The sequence below is a fragment of the Monodelphis domestica genome, chromosome 4 (genome assembly GCF_027887165.1).
Source record: "Monodelphis domestica isolate mMonDom1 chromosome 4, mMonDom1.pri, whole genome shotgun sequence".
Classification (NCBI taxonomy): Eukaryota; Metazoa; Chordata; class Mammalia; order Didelphimorphia; family Didelphidae; genus Monodelphis; species Monodelphis domestica.
The window spans coordinates 273,604,343-273,623,668 of NC_077230.1; the positions used below are offsets into that span (position 1 = coordinate 273,604,343).

Here is a 19,326-nt window from a genome sequence, read left to right on the forward strand (position 1 = left end):
GGTCTCCTCGCTTTACGGCGGTGGAGCGCGCACGTTAGCAATCGTAAGGCGACTGGTGGATTTTGGCGGGAAAAGCTCCGTTTTTTGGATTCCTCCGGCTAGGGCAGCAGCGGCAGCGGCGGCTGCTTCTTGGTGAGCTGGGAGGAGTGAAGCGGGGCGGAGTCCCTGGGGTTCGGGCCGGAGCTGGTTCCGTGGGGAGGGGCAGCGGCGGGCTCAGCGGGCTCAGCGGGCTCTGGCTCAGGTTGTGAGGCGCAGGTAGAGAGGTTGGCAAGCAGTGAGAGGAGCCTGCGGAGGAGCGCTTGGAGCCGGCCCCTGGGCCGGGGACGCCCGCCCACTCGTCTGGGCCGGGCTGGAGGCCTCGGCGGGCGGGCGGGCGGGGAACAGACTTAAGTCTAACTGGGGGTAGTGCTGCGAGGGCCGGAGAAGGAGGAGGAGCAGATTCACCCCTCTTCTCCCCTCCCCCAAACCCCGCCCTCGCCCCCCTACCTCCCACCCCGATCGGTCTCGTAGATCCTTGGGTGTGACCTGGCTGGCAGGGACCTTATAGCTCATCTAAGCCCACCCCTCTTTTTTATGAATCGGGAAACCGAGGTCGGGAGACGGGGAGGGTCTTGCTTTAGGCCACACAGTTGGTAAACCGGACCAGAATCTAGGATTAGACCCTGAAACCCTTGACTCTTAATCTCCCCTCCCCCACCGGGCCCTTTATGAGTTTTGAGAGGGGAGGAGTGACCCGTGATTTCATGCTATCAGGAATCTGCACGTTCTGCAATTTACACTCTTTTAAACTCGTAGCTCGAGAGTTTTTAAATGCCTGCTTAGCCAGACTTGAACCCAAGTCTTTCCTTCACTGGAGGCTGGCATTGTATTCACTAAGACATCCCAGAGTTCCTCGGTGAATAAATACAAATCCTAGGAAGGATATATCTAATTGGGTGAATTACTGCAGAGGTCAGAGTTTACATTAATAGAGACTATGTTAGTTTAAGATGGCACTGATGCCAAGGTGGTAGGGATGAGGGGGTAGAGAAGCTGGTAGCACATCACTTACATTTTGAATCATGTTTATTCCACGGATGTCTAATAAAAGGTGCTGGTAGAGCCATGGCTGTGCCCTTTGTGGAAGACTGGGATTTGGTGCAAACCCTGGGAGAAGGTGCTTATGGAGAGTGAGTATGAGCTCTCTTGTCCTAAAACTTTTAATAGGCACATCTTGCTACTGTAGATAATACCGTCTAAGATTTCCATATTTTAAGAGAGCTGACCTAAGTTCTTGCCAGTTTACATAGTGCTCAATGTATTTAATCTTTTATGTGATACAATTTACTTGGGTTGTTTAGATCTGTAGGACTGTTTGTGACCCTATTTGGGATTTTCTTGGCAAAAGTACTGAAGTGATTTGCCATTTTCTTTCTTCTTCAATTCATTTTATAGATGAGGAACTGAGGCCAACAGGGTTATGTGACTTACCCATGGACACACAGCTAGTATGTGTCTGAGGCCTGATTTGAACCCAGGTTTTTTTTTTCCTGACTCTAGGCCTGGGACTCTAAACACTGCCACCAAACTGCCCCACTTAAAGTGGTAGGTAATAGAAATTCAGACTTATTAGAAATAACAGAACCTGATGTAATAATCTCAAATTTAATGACCCTTGAGACTAGAGTTCTTGTCACAGCAACTGTTTGTGACTTTCTCAGGTGCTTGTTACAATGGATTCTAGCCTAGTAGTTTAGATTAGAGAGGTCAAACTCTGGGAAGCAACTACTGAATATGTCCTATACCAGATTAAAAAGTAATTGAGAAATGTTTAACAAAATAAAAAAAATACAGTACAACATAGATAATGCTAAACTGTGGTTCCTGTCAATATGTTGCTTTCAGGGATCCATTTCTATGTATGACTAATGGTTTAGATGACTGAATTTTAGGTTTGGTTTAATTTGGAATAAATTTAATTATGACTTCTTCCCTTCTCCAATTATCACAAAAACATTTCCTGCTGTAGAAACTCTCAGTTGTTTACCTAGACATAGTATGTTTTCTATATGTGATGTTTTCTTTTAGCAGCATGGCCACTTTCTTGCACGTTCCAATATGTCTCTGGATTCTGTTGTAGAATACTAAAGTTGGAAGGAACATTGTAATCTCTTGTTTTAAATATGTTATACCATCCAGTATGGATTATAAAGTATAATAGTGATTAAACACTTTCATTATAACACCACCACCACGAGGATGGTGCTATTTTGTCAGAGGTAGCCTAGGGAAACTAAAGGTTCCAGGTCAGTCAATCAGTACACATTATTAAGCACCTTCATGCACCAAGGCATTCTCTCTAGGTGAAGGATTTGGAGATTAAGAGTAAAAAAAGAAAATCATTTCCTCAACTAAAAGTAAGCCAAAATGGTGATTCCTTTCTTCTTTTATGTATGCCTTTCCTTTTTTTTATCCTTTTTGTTTTAACATTCTACTTGCAAAGAGTTGGAAGGTAACTTCAACCATCATGGTTTCTTTCATTTAGCTTTTTCTTTTAAACCTCTGAAATATATGAATATTGGTAGTAAGGCCTAGGAATCCTGCTATCCTAATTTAACAAGCTTTTGGTACCTATTGTGTGCCTAACATGGCTATCTTTGTGGACAATTTAAGTATCCTGTGCACATAATAAGAAGTGAAAAAGAAAAGTGAATGTCCTGGGAAAAGAAAAACCTTTTTTACTTTTTTTTTGGGGGGGGGGGGAAGAAATTAGTCTGGATTAAAGCAGTTTTTGAACTAATTTTTTTCAAATTGGCAACCATTTCTCAAATGCCTACTATATACTAGTCATTATGGTAGGTTTTTAATTTGAAAATTTAAAAGAGATAGTTATCACAGAAAGCATATTAATTTACCAATAATTAGAAAATTATCATCCCAAATCACTGTCAACATTTATTAATGTCTACCCTGTGTCAAGCACTGTGCCAAAGCAGTGAAAGCAATAAATGATTTAAAAGTTTAAACATTTATAAAAAGATAAAGCTGATTCTTTTCTACTTAATTTATAGAGTTCAGCTTGCTGTGAATAGGCGAACAGAAGAAGCAGTTGCAGTAAAGATTGTGGACATGAAACGTGCCATAGATTGTCCAGAAAACATTAAGAAAGAGATTTGCATCAATAAAATGTTAAATCATGAGAACATAGTGAAATTCTATGGTCATCGGCGAGAAGGCAATATTCAGTATCTGTTTCTGGAGTACTGCAGTGGGGGAGAACTCTTTGACCGAATAGGTATGGAAAATGGTGACAAATTTAAGTTCTAAAGATTAAGATAATGGAACTACTAAATGAATTAATAAAAAGTGTTTTTTTTTGTCTCTGAGCCTATATTTAATTTAGTTTTTGACCCATCTTTATCCATAGAATGTGGCTTCCAGCCATGAAATATTTAAATAAGCATTAATATTTGCTTTGTATTTTCATAATAATTTATGTTTACTACTAGAAAGTTATACCCCAAAATATACTGTTCCAAATCGTATGTGATCTTAATTAAGCTTAATGTCATTTTGTTTAGTTTGTGACAAATAATTGTTATGGGAAATTACTATATCACTTTAGTAACTGTCAGATATCCTGATTGCCTCAATGGATCATTGTGTTGTAGAAATATTCTAGCTTTGTGTAATTATTTCTAAATTGATTTTGTAGTCTTTTGAATTTTTATGTAAGTTGTTCATGATTCCCAAAAAAGTTTTTTGAGGACTTTAGTCAGTTGTGTATTTTAGACTTAAATATGCTTTTTTAGATTTATAGGATAGGATTAAGACTAGTAGATGGAACTTAATAAGGAAAAATATTTATTTTTTGTTTTTTGAAAATTTTATTAAATTAGTCAATTTAGAATATTTTTCCATGGTTACAAGAATCATATTCTTTCCTTCCCTTCCCCCTACCCCCTCCTATAGCCTATGTGCAATTCCACTGGGTTTTACATGTGTCATTGATCAAGATCTATAGGAAAAATATTTTTGTTTGGTATGACAAAAAACTTTTTAATTGTTCAATTCAGGAAACATTTATTAAGCACTTATTAGGTACTAAGCATTGTGCTAAGTACTGGGGATACAAGTAAGAAAAAGAAAGATAATTCCTGTCCTCAAGGAATTACAGGAAGATCACATTCAAAAGGAAGGAGAGAAGGCGTGAGTACCATAGGAAAGCAGGCTAGGGGAATGATACTCCATGGAATCAACCAAGCAGAGCTACTGAAGAAAATGGAGAGTAACCTGGAGAATTCATTTCCTAGGTCTTAATACAGGAAAACTTGGGGAGGAGTTTAGTGTTCTACCCTCCAGTCAGAGAGGAAAGGCAACTGAAGTAGTTGGGAAAGTGTTGAGTGTTAAATATTGAGTCAGCTGAAATGATGATTAGATTTCAGGTGATTATCCCATCCTGGATGGGCTACAGTACTCACTGAAGTCAAACCAAACATAAATGCTGATGGAAAATGGAAGTAGGATAACAATTACAGCTACCTAAAAATGAAATGGATTACTTTTAGGAGAATTGGTGTTTCTGTTTCTAGAAGTATTCAGATGGAGTCTGGATAGCTACCCTTGAAAACAATCATAGAGAATATTCCTGCTTTAGGTTAGAGGTTAGAACAGAATCATCCCTTTCTTTTTTTTTTAAACCCTTGTATTCTGTTTTAGAATCAATACTGTGTAATGGTTCCAAGGCAGAAGAGTTGTAAGACTAGGCAAATGGGGGTTAAGTGACTTGCCCAGGGTCACACAGCTAGGAAGTGTCTGAGGCCAGATTTTAACCCAGGACCTCCTGTCTCTAGGCCTGGCTCTCAATCCACTGAGTCACCTAGCTGCCTCCTAGAATAATCCCATTTTAACACTTAAGATTCACTTATTCTGTGATTAAACATTATTTAATGAAATCCATTCTGTAGATGTAAATGTAAAATCTAAAGCTACCGTATTAAAAATTAGGAACTTATACTTTGTTAATTCCCAACTCAAACCAGGATTTAAAAATTTGCAAAGTGCTGATTGAACTGTCTTGTGGAAGCAAAAACATGACACAAAGACCATGTCTGATAGTGTATGCCATGTTCCTTTCTATTAGTTCCCCAGTTCTTTGCCATGAGGCAAGAGGTAGCTAACTGGTTCAATCTTAAAAGTGATGCTTGTTTCTAAAATTGATGTCTGGTTATTAAATTTTCAAAATAAACACTTTCAGAGCCTGACGTGGGTATGCCTGAACAAGATGCTCAGAAGTTCTTCCATCAGCTTATGGCAGGGGTGGTAGGTCAAGTCCACTTTTTTTATTTGAATTCATTTTTTAGTACAAATGAAGAATAAATAATAAATGAGCTTTAATATTTTTTCCTCCAAGGTATATCTTCATGGTATTGGAATAACCCATAGAGATATTAAGCCTGAAAATCTTTTACTAGATGAAAGAGGTAAGCTGATTATTACATCAAATTTTGTCTCTTCATTATGATATTCTTTTTCAACCATGAAAACAGTAGGACTAAGTAAGGGATAAATATTGATATTTTCATCTAACAAATGACAAACTATATCTTTAGTAAATATATTCTAACTACTCTCTTAACTGTACTTCTCCTATAGTTAAGAACTCTTAGATCATACAGAAGTTGAATTAGGAAAATCACTTATTTAATAATGATGAAACATGATAATCTGGAATAATGTAATACTTTTAAAACATATCTTATCAAAAAAAGATGCTGAACCCAGAAGTAAATTCACTCAAACTTAAGAAAAAATAATTTTTCTTAGAATGTTTTATAACAGAGAAAAATATGAAGTTTTAATTTATTTTCTGAAATCACTAAAATATTATTAAAAAAGGATCTTTGTAGAAATATTAATAGCTACTCTATGATAATAAAAAATTAGAGAAAGCTTAAATAAGCCACAGCTGGAAAATATTTTAGTAAATTTTGATATATTAGTGCAATGGGATATTATATAATGCTATAAAAAATAGAACATACAAGGAATTTCTCAATAAGCATTTATTAAGCATTTACTTTTTACCAGACACTATGTTAGGTGCTGGTGAATACAAGAAACAAAAATGAGATAACCTCTGCTCAAGGTTTTATTCTGTTGGAATGAGAAAATGTAGAAAGATCTGTATGAAGTGATGCAGAGTATAATCAGCAAAACAGAAGGTACTAACTACTATTATATTTTTAAAAAGAAAATAACCAAATTTAGTAAAACTTTTGACTAGAAATGGGAGACACAGGGCCAGAGTATTTTCTTTCTTATTAATTTTGGTTTTGCTTTGTTAAAGAATAAAGGTTTGAAGGCAGCTGGGTGGCTCAGTGGATTGAGAGCCAAGCCTAGAGATAGGAGATCCTAGGTTCAAATCTGGCCTCTTCCATACTTCCTAGCTTTGTGACCCTGGGCAAGTCACTTAACCCCAATTGCCTAGCCCTTGCCACTCTTCTATCTTGGAACCAGTCCATAGTATTGATTCTAAGATGGAAGGTAAGGGTTTAAAAATTTTTTTTTTCAAAAAGGATAAAGGTTTTAACGACTTATGTACCTTTTTTGGCTTGCTGTTTGATTATAAGGGAAAAAATGTTAATCTTCTCATAAGACAAGGCCTTGCCCAGAATTGACCTTTTTTTCATTCTCTTTTAGATAACCTTAAAATCTCAGACTTTGGCTTAGCAACTGTATTTCGGCATAATAATCGTGAACGTTTATTAAATAAAATGTGTGGCACTTTGCCATATGTTGCCCCAGAACTGCTTAAGAGGAAAGAATTCCATGCAGAACCAGTTGATGTGTGGTCGTGTGGAATAGTACTTACTGCAATGCTGGCTGGAGGTAAGTGCTATGCAGTTTGTGATTAAACTATAAACCATATATTGAATCATTTCAACTAAGCCAGTGCATTTATATTGAGTTATTATATTGGTTATTATGTAGTAATAAATATTTACTCAAGGCTGTAGAGAAAATAAAGGGTTCTTTCCTGTTTTATAAATGAATCCTGGAGATACATGTAACTTGTGCAAGGTCAGAAATAGCAGAGTTAAAAGCTACTTGTCTGGTTTCTACTGTGCTACTCTTTCACCTATAACAGTATTTGGAACTTTTAATGCTAAAGATGGCAACAATGTGATAGTTTTTTTTTCTTTTCTCAAAAGTCACAGAAACCATGTCTGGGTAAATCATAATAAAGTTACCCAAATGAAGAGGGCAGTATTCTGTTATAGATATCCTTGAAAGTGATACTTTGTTATTATAGTTTTTTTAAGTTGAAATTTTCTATTCGTTTTAAGAATTGTTCATTCCTCCCTTAATATCTGTAACATTTACCTAACATGACCACTTTAAAGAGCGTAACTTCTTTTGGTTTTAGAATTGCCATGGGATCAACCCAGTGACAGTTGTCAGGAGTATTGTGACTGGAAAGAAAAAAAAACATATCTCACACCTTGGAAGAAAATTGATTCTGCCCCATTAGGTAATTGAACTATCATGTTTAAATGATTGAATTTTTAAGGAATAAAGTCTTGTTCTATGTGAATTCTCATGAAAATAATTTTTAATTAAAATATAGGCCTTTTTGCTATTCTGTAAAAAGCTATATGAAGACTCATTTTGCTTTTATAACTGCATGAATTTAAAATAGAGAAATACTAGATGACGGGCAGCTAGGTGGCTCAGTGGATTGAGAGCCAGGCCTGGAAACAGGCGATCCTGGAATAAAATATGACTCAGACACTTTCTAGCTATGTGTCTTTGGGCAAGTCACTTAACCCTCATTGCCTAACCCTTACTTCTCTTTTGCCTTGGAACTGTGTGGGTTAAAAAAAACTAGTGAAGAATGCCCCACTTACTTAGATAAACTGGAGTCAGAAACAAGAGTAAAGAAGTAGCAGTTTTTTTTCATGAAAGGGCTTTGTGCCCAGAATGCAAATTGGTTAAATTCAGAGAATCAATATATGGGGTCCCTAATTACGCAACCCCCTTTCTGTCTCCTCCTCACTTCCTTTTGTCCTGTTACATCTCCAGTTGGGGGAAAGCTGTGATATATAATCTTAAACTTATGAGCTAGGTTCAAAGAACAGTGAAAAGACATCAAACATCCTAAGAGATAAAGAAGTAACTGAATGATTTATTGTCCTTGAATTGGGTCCCCTGTGTCTTATCAGTTCCTTTCCCTTTTCCGTACGCCCTTTAGATAGTCAACAAAAGGCAACAAGCTAGCCCTTTATATTCCCTTCTCAACTGGAGTGCAAGCTGAATGTCATTCTGAGAATAATACACTTAAGTCTATCTCACTCAGAGCCAATATACAGTATTGATGCTAAGATGGAACATAAGGATTTTTAAAAGGAAAAAAAAATACTAGATGAGTTTTGAATAGGAAATAGATTTGTGAGCCTTATACCTTTGTTAATGTCTGTAGGTAATTTTTAAAGATTTCTATTTAGTATTTACTCATCTTATTTGCTAAACATTGAGAACCTGGAGTCAGTGCCCTAAAGGTAGAAGGCAGCATAAAAAAGTTGCAGTAATATAGTAGATTTGGTTCTTTTCTAGAACTAATCTTCTAAAAAAGAAGGAAGTGAAATAGGGAAGGTACCTGCTGCTACAAGTAAGTGGATTTCTTTGATCTACATGTCTGATATTTTAACTTTCTCTTCCCCAGCCTTGCTGCATAAAATTCTAATTGAGAATCCAGGATCAAGAATTACAATATCAGATATTAAAAAAGACAGATGGTATACTAAGGTACTTAAGAAAGGTAAAGCCCTTGACAGAGTTATAAAATAACACTTTTTTCATTTTTATTATGTCATAGTTGTTATGAAATATATTTAATTTTAGGAGAGAATGTAAATTTTGGTAAATTTCTTAAATTAATGCCTATTGTTTTAGAAAACCAGACTGGTAGAAAAAAAGGCTCGCTGGCTTAACAGGCACTTACAATATCTACCTCTGGGTATTATTCTCAACTTATTTTTATGAATATTAAATTCTTTAATGTAGCTAATTAGATTTTCAATTTTTTTTCTGCAAAAGCAGTTATTTTTGCTTGAGTTTTCTTAGGGCTGTTGTCATGTCTACCAAAGAAAATTGGATAAGGCAGATTTTTACTTTTATTGCAAAATATTTATAGCATAAACTAATTTCTTAATTTTAAGTTCCAAGTCCTGAGATATATTGTTATCTTCAGAGTATTATTTTGCTATTATCAGAGATGGCAGTATTTGATATTAAAAAACTTTGTATTCATATAAATCACATTGTCCTGATTATGTATGTTATGTGTTTATTATTATTATACAACATAATTTATATTAACACACAATGCAGATTACATAAAATTAATATTTGTCAATATATTATACATGATCATATATGTGTGTGTACATATATATATATGTATATGTATATATATATATATATATATATATATATATGTATATATAGTGCTGTATATGTAAATAAAATTTGAAGCAGAAATGCCTAGGTTAAAAAGTTCAAGTGAGTTGAAGACTAACATATTTCTCAGTAAAATTATATAGGAAGAACCACTGTCAAATGTCGATTTTCTACATGTACAATTTTATTGTATTTTATTTTTTTGAGTGGTTGTGGACTTGTGAGTTTATCTGTGTGAAACCTTACTCTATTGATGTACAGTGGCAACTTCCTAACTTCTAGCCCTCTATCCACTATAATATGTTCTCTCATAATTATGAGCTTAAATTTTCAGAGAAAAATAATTGAGGACTCTATTTGTCTTAGGTTTACATGCTCTAATTTGTAATACAGTATATTTACTTGGATGTTTTATCTAAGTCTTGCACTAGGTTATATGCATAGTACTTTTTTGAGTGTAGTAGGGAAAACTAAGAGGATGATCTATTTATTCTGAAATCACATGCTGTGTACTATTAGAGTCAAATTTCCATAATAGAACAGAACTATAGATGTAAAGATATGTGGACACACAAATTAAACCTCTCAGCACTGAAGAACTTGTTCCTAGAAGAATCATCATTTGATGGTTTATTTAGTATCTGGCACATTCCTTTGTTTTTGTCTTAGAAAATTTTATTTAATTAATTTAGAATATTTTTCCATGGTTACAAGATTCTTGTTCTTTCCCTCCCTTACCCCCATCTCCCTCCCATAGCCAACATGCAATTCCACTGGGTTTTACATGTGTCAATTAGAACTATTTCCATATTATTGATATTTGTACTAGCATGATCATTTAGAGTGTATATCCCCAATCATATCCCCATCAATTCATGTGATCATGGAGTTGTTTTTCTTCTTTGTTTCTAGTCCCACAATTTTTCTGAATGTGGATGGTGTTCTTTCTTATAGGTCTCTCAGAATTATCCTGGACCATTGCATTGTTGCTAGTAGAGAAGTCCATTATGTTCAATTTACATGTACAATTTTAAAATATGAGTATCAATTTGTTACCTCAGGTCTTAAGATTTTTGTTATTTCTACCTTAAACCCATTTAAGAAGTGGATAAAACAAAATCAAAAGATAAAAGGGCATTTAAAATTTTTTCTACAGTGGTGATTGCTTGAGGACCTTTAAAAATTTTGATTTTTCTTGACTGTTCTTTTATAGGTGCAAAAAGACCTCGAGTTTCTTCAGGAGGAGTATCAGATTCCCCAGGTGGATTTTCTAAGCACATACAATCAAATTTGGACTTCTCACCTGTTAATAGTGCTCACAGGTAAGAATTATAAACTCTGTTGAATGTTATATTACATGTGAAAATGACTTTGTTCCAGAAAAAGAGTTAAATTTTTTTTTCTACTACTTAGTCATATCATTAATGAATGAGTCAGGATAGGGTGGTGTTGTATAAGAAAGAATTGATGCTTTTATGAATATAATTTTTTCTCTCTTAATACTTTAGTGAAGAAAAAGTGAAGTACTCTAGCTCTCAACCAGAGCCACGAACTGGTCTTTCTTTGTGGGACAGTAGTCCCTCTTATATTGATAAATTGGTACAAGGAATCAGTTTCTCCCAACCTGCGTGTCCTGACCACATGCTGCTGAACAGTCAGTTACTTGGCACCCCAGGTTCTTCACAGGTAGAGATTTATTTTTTCAACTATTTTTTCATAGCTCTCCCCTTTTCATTGCATTGAAAACTAATTGTGTTTTCTAATTCATAGTTTGTGTTGAGCTATTTCAAGTTTCAGCTTTCACTTCTCTTGATTTGGCAGCAGGTTTAGAGAAGTTAAGAGGAGGAAGTGTTGATATAGATAGGTTTAATACAATCATGAAAGAAAAATATTGATTGTAAGCTTAGAGACAGTAATTATGAGAAGAATGTTTTGTCAACCTGCATTTGCTCAGATGTCTTTTGTCCTATATGTAGAATCCTTGGCAGCGTTTGGTCAAAAGGATGACACGATTCTTTACCAAATTGGATGCTGATAAGTCCTATCATTGTCTGAAGGAAACTTGTGAGAAATTAGGGTATCACTGGAAGAAGAGTTGTATGAATCAGGTATGGTCTCAATCCCTCTTGCATTTTATCCTGAAGTTAAAAAAAGTTTAAGTGAAGAGAAGTCTCAAACTATTCTTGCCATTACTTCTTCCCTTGTTAATCTGACCTTATCTAAAGACTTAACAAAAGCATACTTGAAAAGTTTTTGTTTGAATTGTTCTACTTACAGCTAAGTTGACAACTTTATTATCTTAGGTCACAGTATCAACCACTGATAGAAGAAACAATAAACTGATTTTCAAAGTGAACTTGGTAGAAATGGACGAGAAGATCTTAGTGGACTTCCGGCTATCTAAGGTACGTCAATTAACAGCTGCAATTTTTGATCTGTTAGAAGAATATATTCAGTTTCAAAGAAGGTGGAAGGAAAACATTGGTCACATTATGGTGTTTAGTCTCACTTTAATTCTATACTTCAGGTCTATGTTGGAAGACAAAATCACTCATAAAACCAAACATGGGATCTTTTTGGCATATCAAGGAATTAATTCCCTTTGGATTAAATAGAAGAAAATTAGATAGACTTCTACTCTTGGGTGTTTTACCAGGCCAGTGTTTTTTAATTGACAATATACTCACAATGTAAGAGACACAGTATTTCTAAATGAGGAAGTTGGAGACCATATCAGGTTTAACTGTGTAGTTGCCTCCTCCATCTATGGGCACTTTTTGTCTTTCTAATGTAAACTAAAAAAGGGCACAGATTAAGTCAGCTTGCTTCTTGTTACAACTAAAGGACATTAGACTGTGATATAACTTACTGCAATTAAAAACAATTCAGTTCTTTTATCTCCTTTCTATATAGGGTGATGGTTTGGAGTTCAAGAGGCATTTCCTGAAGATTAAAGGGAAGCTGAGTGATGTGGTGAGCAGCCAGAAAATATGGCTACCTGCCACATGATCCATACATGCTGGGTAGGCCCAGTGAATGCAGTGCTGCTATGTTGACACTATTCTTCCAAGCGAAGCTTACACTGTTTTACAGACCTCAAATCTCAAGTAACAATTCCTGAGGAGTTGTCTCTTTCCTTTCCCAACCAAGTTCTTCTAATTCTTATTGTTTAAAAAAGTTCTTTTTTATATAGAACCATATCAAAACACATTTTTCAGACTATCAAAGAATAAGCATGTATATTTGATTTGTAAAGAAAACTTTGGGGAAGGGATTGGACAAGAGGTTCTTCAACAAAACATTTGTTGAATTAGAGATTGACTGTACACAAACCAAATTTTGAGAATAAATAAGTCCATTTATCACACTAGTATGTGCATGTATTTGGTTGTCAGAAAATTTGAGATTTTTCTGGACACCATAATTCCTGAATGTATTAGTAAGAACTTCTATATTTTTGGCTAGGGAAATAAATTCATCAATATGTAAAGCAATCTTTATTTGGTGAAATATATTCATATTCTTACACTTAACTTTTCAAAAGTGCCTCTCTGAATATGTAAACTTGGTTGTCTCTTTAAACCTACTTAATGCTGCCAATTAAAATGTGATGGTTGGGATTATTTGATAAAGTTAAATAGCATGGGATTTTTGTTTTTCAGCATTATAATTTATAATCTGGAAAGTATTGGTTGGTGTTTTCATATAAAGGTTGAGAATAAGCCTCTACTCTAGTGCAGCTTTCAATTTCATTTTGCTCTTGCACATCCTAAATACTCTGGGTTAATTTAACACATAGATATATATTTTTTAATCTATCATTACAATTATAAAATATCTTCAAAAAGCCAAATTTTCAGGTACTCTGAAGAACACTGATGACCAACCCTTGTAAGTGAGGAGGAATAAAAACTGGGAAAACATAGGGTTGGAACTGATAGAAATGAACTTTTCCTACAACTCTGACTTTTATGAATTTGTTCCCATAGCACAGGTTTTTTTTTGGACTTGCTTTCTCTATATTTGAAGAAAAAAAGTTTATTTGCAGTTATTATTGTTTATTTCTGGCTAGCCATCCAGTTGTGAATAAAATATTAGGAGTAATTTGTACTACTTTGTAAATTTAATAAAGTATAAACTTAATATAAATTCTTTGAACTATTTATTGGATTCTTTCCCTGTGATAATTCGTAGGTTTTTGTAATGTCTTCCATCTACAGACATCCTTCATTTTAAGTTAAATTTGTTGTATTCATTCTTTGTATTTGCAGATATTTCTTTTAGAAATTTTGATTGCTATTTATTTCTATTTATTAAATGCCTATATGTATGAGACACTGTGCTAAGTGATGGAATTACGAAGATGAAAAATGAAATGATTCCTTGAAATAACTTCCATTCTAAATAGGGAAGCATAGCATATACATAGATTAGTAAATACAAATTATGAAGTAATTTCATGAAGTATAAAACCCAAATAATAACTCAGGATCTGAAAAGGTTCCTCTAGGACATTTGAACTATTTTTGAAGATAGCTAGAGTCTTTAAATGAAGGTAAGTAAAGAGGTGTTCCAGACCTAGAGAACTGCTGGTAGAAAGACAGGGAAGCAAGAAATGAAATGTCACCTATAGAGGGAAAGGCTTTCAAGGTAATTTTTTCAAAATATTTTTCTGTGTTTACTTGATTCATTTTCTTTCCCTCCCCTCTTCCAGAGCTGACAAGCAATTCCACTGGGTTGTACACGTTATCATTTCATACCTATTTCCATATTGGAAAGGAAACAAGAACATGTTCTGAACTTTCTGCCACTGTGTTGGAACAAGCAACAGTGGGAATATCCAAAGAAAAGAAATTGTCAAGACTGATGGTGGGGGAAGGGGCAACTAGGAGTGGCAGTGGGTCTTGTAACTAGAGAACTTCCTTCCTTCCTGGTGTGGGGAGTGTGAGGAGTTTGTTCTTCACAGTCTCTGGAGAGTGGTGCCAATATTTTGTTCAGCCCAAAGATACTGGCCCAACCACCTCTGAAGGTCAGAGCTGTTCTTGTTGCTTGCTGTCTACTGCGAAGATTCCAAAAATAAGAAAACTAGCACAGATATAGCGTAGACAGGAACAGGAGAAACCCTCCACCAGCCTGTGAGGCCTGGCCTCAGCTCCAAAGCTGAGAAAGACTCCAACCTTATTTAGGGACCTCCCCCTTCCCTTTTTCGCCAATACCTCTCCAGATAAGTGGACTATCTTTTCTGGGGCATAGAGGTTGCTAAACCTCAGTTCAGTCATCCAACTACAAATGGTCCTTATTGGACCCCTTCTGGGCAACCAAATTCTGGGGAAAGGCTTGTCCCTCAGGAGGGTCTGTGTTTACCTGCTCTGGGGCAACTTCGATAGCAATCCAAGGAGAAGACATCCCCACAGGCTAGCATACCCCATTTGGTCAAAAACAGCCTCTCGGCAGGGGGCATCTCTCTCCTTTACCTCTCTGGCAGCCGTGTTCCCTCTCTCCTTTCAACTCCTCCATTCCCTGCTACAAACCTTCCATATCCCCTGTTTTTTCAATCACCCCTTCTTTCCCAATAAATATAATATAATACATACAATAAAATTACACCCTGTAGGGTAAGATAGAATTCTATCTTAGATGGTCTTTCAGTGGAGTTCACAAGGAGTTTTTGGATAAGGATCTGAATATGGGAGAGAGTAGGAGCTTGAATGAGCTAGCAACTACTCACCCTCCCTGAGAGAGGCTGTTGACAGTTACTACATAGGTATATTGAGGTTCCTTGAGGAAAAAAGGGTGGTGGAGAGTTGAAGACAGGTCTCCCCTACCAAACAAACTTGAAGGTAACCCCAGATTCCTCAGCACAGAGAGGATCCAGAGACAAGCCTCAGTGGAGGTTTTGCCTCAGCAGGGGATGGTCTTGATGGCTCTCAGTTGATCTTAATTCAGAAACCTCCTCAAGCACAAATCAAGGAACTTTACAAATCTGACTGTGGTTTAGCTCACCTATTCCTCCCCCTTCCCTCACCTGCTCCATAGCAACCCAAACATGCAGCCAAGAGGCAGAGATCTCAAATAATTCAGTTAAAGGCCTATTCCCTTTAAAAGAAGTACCCACCTCCAATAAAACTGGAGAGGTGGTGCCCTTAAGACACTATACACCCATCACCCCCCTCCCCCATTTTGAGAGATTCAAGCAAAATACCCATTCCTTTGAAGATGATCCTATTGTAGTGATTAAAAAGATCAAAAATAGCTGTAAAATGTATGATCCAATTTGGCAAGATTTTGATAATTACTCTAAGATTTCTTGACAGAAAGAGAAAAATAAAACCATCTCTCTTGCTAATGAGACAAGGAAGGAGAGCATCTCATTGGCCACAGGAGGATCAGAAATGGAATTTGAACACAGAGAAAGGTTACTTAAAACTATACCAAGCCAGTGACAATGAAACAGCAATGAAAGCTTGCTTTGATAGGCCTGGTACATGGTAAAATTAAAACATATTAGGCAAAAATAAGAGGAAGATCCCTCCCTCCCAGTTTATGGATAGACTTATTGAACTGGGAGGTAGATCTGTCCAGAGAAAGGGATGTTACACAAATATGTAGGTAATTTGTTAAAAATTGCTCTAAAGTGTTTAGAGACTACTTTAAGACTAGCTACCCGAATTGGGACTCCATGGATCTCGAGGAATTGAGAAGCGTAGCAATCTAGGTTTTTAAGGGCCATAAACAGAAAGAAGAGGAGAAAAATGACTTAGTGGAGGACTTAAAGAAAGAAATATAACCTTTAAAGGAGGAAATTAAAAAAGAAAAAAAATCATGGAGTGGCCATAGCCCCTTTGCAGGAATCCACAAATCAATCAATAATGTGTTAATTCTGTGGGAAAAGGGGTCATGTAATGATGATCTGTAAGAAGTGGAATCAGGAAACTGGAAATAATAACAACTTTAGAAATAATAATTATAGAAATAATACTACAAATGAGGCAAATGATAATACACAACAAAATACCCAACAGCAATATATCCAAAGTGAAGCTTGTCCATGCTATACTCAGGGTGAAAATGCCCCTCAGTGTGGGGGACTTCAGAGGAATACACAAGTATCTTTGTGAAAGTGTGCAGGAGTGTAAGGGCCCTGGAGTCAAAGAGTGAAACCTTTGATTTCCCAGACCCTGATCTTTTAATGCCGATTATCCCTATCCATTCCCCTTCCCCCACCTCCATAGTGACAAATCTCATGTAACTCAAAAAGTTGGAAATATGAATTATGATTGCTTCTTAGATATTGGAGTATTAATGAGTAAACCTGATTCTGAATGTGATTCTATTGGCTTGATAAATGTAGTGGGGGTTATCAGGGCCACCTCTAAAGGTATCAAAGCTTTCCCCTCCAATGGTGTCTGTAGGACCTGTAAGGGGTAAATTTAGGGTTGAGACAGAATATAAATTTAGTTGGTCGCCAGGGATTTAATTTCTAAGTCCCAATAAAAATACTCAAGTCAGTTTTGGAATTATATGGTGGTTTAATTAATATAGAGGGAAGGAATTAAGAAGAAGAGAGAGGGAAAAGGGTATAAGATTTATCTGGCCTAGCCTGAGCTAAGGAGAGTTCAGAGACCTTCCAGTCACGAGGCCTCCTCCGAGATGAGGGGCCTCCTATGTGGATGGTGTTTTAGGAAAAGTAAAGGAAAAAGGAATCAGCCTAAACTCTGAGAGAGCTCAGGGAAGATACCTCATCTGACTCCCACTACTGAGCTTCCCCTAGTCACCACACCAAGGACTCTCACCACCAAACCTGGACAAGAGCTGCTATGAGCCACACCACTGCTGAACCCAAGGTCTCCAAGAGAGAGAGAGACCCAGAGCTCAATGCCTCCACTGCCCAAAGAGAGCCAGAGCCACCTCTCCGTGAAAAGAGGTTGGAGAGAGGAAGTGATGTGAAATATATAGACCATTTTTTACATCACTTCCTGCATCTCACATGTACCAATGGTAGCTTAAGCTTGACTTAGGACAGCCCAGAGGGTCTGTCAGTTGTTTCTTATTTGTCACTTTGCTAGCACATATCCGTCATAGGCCATTCTCAACACTTACTCCTTAAGTAGGGGTGTATACATTCCTGATTGCTAGACTAAGCAGGGTGGAGTAAATCTAAAATTTAAAGATCCCTAACAGTAGGACATTTTTTCCTCTTAATGCTTAACTCTCCTATAAATTTGCTAGGAAGAGATCTTTTATGCAAGCTTTGAGCCACAATAACTTGCTCTCCAGATGTCTCTATGTTACTAGAATTGCCTGAGGAATCCTTAACTTTACTCCCTGTACTTCTTTCAGATAGTCAAGTGATGAAGGAGCCTCCCACCTTTGAAATCCCAGCTGATGTACCTGAGTCTGGGCCACATCATCAACCTTCTTAAATCAGCTTTTCCTGTTCAAATTAGGACAAAAGGAGGTCTACCTCCTTCCATTCCTCAGTATCTTCTATCAAAAGAGGCAATTGAGGGAATTACCCCAGTGATAGATTCTTTAATTGAACAGAAAATGATAATTCCATGCAAATCTGAATATAATACACCCATCCTACCTATAAAAAAGCCCAAATTAGGCCCTGATGGGAAAATTATTTATCAATTTGTCCAGGATTTAAGGGCTGTAAATAACCATGTTATTAAGAGACATGTAGTGGTTCCCATCCCAGCCACAATTATCTTCTCTATTCTAAGCACAGCAAAATATTTTACTGTGGTAGACCTGTGTTCGGCTTTCTTCTCAATCCTTATTTATAAGAATTCAAGGCATATATTTGCCTTCACCTTGTAAATAGTTTTTGTGTTGTGACCTAAACTATGTTAATTATTTGGTCACCATGGATATTCCAAATATAAAAAAATATCCAAGTCAGCTGGAAATTTATGGTGATTTAATTAATATAGTGGAAATAAATTAAGAAGAAGGAAGAAGGAAAGGGTGTAGGATTTCTCCCACCTGGCTTGTGCCAGGCGGAAGACCAGAGGCTTTGGGAAGGTAAGGGTTTGGAAAGGGAAGAAGGAAGGAATCAGCTTGAACTCCAAGAGTATGAATTTCAAAACTACTCAACCCTATTCAGACCATTCTTTAGAAGATAGGATTTAGCTATTTCCTGGTCAATAACAATAGAGATACTTGGAATAACAGAATCAGGTCTTGGAAACTACAATCTCCACCCTACTTAGGTAGAGATTAGGAAGGCCTTCAGCAAAACTCAAGATTTAATTATTTGAGAATATGGCCCTCAACAGACATGTGCAAAAAAGGACTGCCCACCTGGGCTGTCCTAAGCCAAGCTTGGGCCACCATTGGCACTTATGAGGCACAGGAAGTGAGGTAGGGAACAGCCTCTGGAATTCGCGGACTTCCTGTGGAGAGAGGGAGGCGGCAGTTCGTGCTAGGAATTTGAGCAGAGAGGAGGCCCGCAGACAGCTTTCCTTCAGATCAGTCACATGAGTCATGGACTGATTCTCCCTTCTACCTTGGCCCTTGGGCCTAAACTCCCTCTGGCTCTCAGTTTGCTGAGCCAGAAGGTTGAGTTAACCTTTTCCCTTTTCTCCTTTCTCCTTCTCTCCCTCTTTATTTTCTTACCCCCATTGTGATTAAACCACCGTAAACTCCATTCTGACTTGAGTGTTTCATTTTAGGAATTTCATAAGTAAATTCCTTGGCGACCATAAATTAATATTATAATAATCTTTAAAGGTGATTTTTTCATCACAATAAGAGGGCTCAGCCAAGATGCCTGAACCTGAATCAGCTCAAGGACAAACTCACCACCAAAACCCAGATAAATAGCTTCCACCACGCCAAGATATCAGAACGCTTAGCACGCTGCCAGCCAGAGCCTCC

The 19,326-nt window shown here is 36.7% G+C and overlaps 1 protein-coding gene across 1 annotated transcript; it reads left to right on the forward strand.

The window, feature by feature from the left end:
• The first annotated feature begins 3 nt into the window (after positions 1-3).
• On the forward strand, positions 4-13,774 carry CHEK1 (checkpoint kinase 1). Its single transcript, XM_001365236.4, has 13 exons — positions 4-132; positions 1,091-1,169; positions 3,051-3,274; positions 5,237-5,301; positions 5,393-5,462; positions 6,682-6,870; positions 7,409-7,513; positions 8,705-8,800; positions 10,655-10,763; positions 10,950-11,127; positions 11,418-11,549; positions 11,745-11,846; positions 12,355-13,774. The coding sequence occupies exons 2-13, from the start codon at positions 1,105-1,107 to the stop codon at positions 12,448-12,450; spliced, it is 1,431 nt and encodes a 476-aa protein (XP_001365273.1). The 5' UTR covers positions 4-132; positions 1,091-1,104; the 3' UTR covers positions 12,451-13,774.
• The last annotated feature ends 5,552 nt before the right edge of the window (positions 13,775-19,326 follow it).

Excerpts from the sequence above, each read along its gene's own strand:
- CHEK1 (XM_001365236.4), top strand. The coding sequence starts at position 1,105 with ATGGCTGTGCCCTTTGTGGAAGACTGGGATTTGGTGCAAACCCTGGGA. Across the intron at positions 3,275-5,236 it reads AGAACTCTTTGACCGAATAG|AGCCTGACGTGGGTATGCCT; the intron begins GTATGGAAAATG and ends AAACACTTTCAG. Across the intron at positions 11,550-11,744 it reads AGAAGAGTTGTATGAATCAG|GTCACAGTATCAACCACTGA; the intron begins GTATGGTCTCAA and ends TTATTATCTTAG.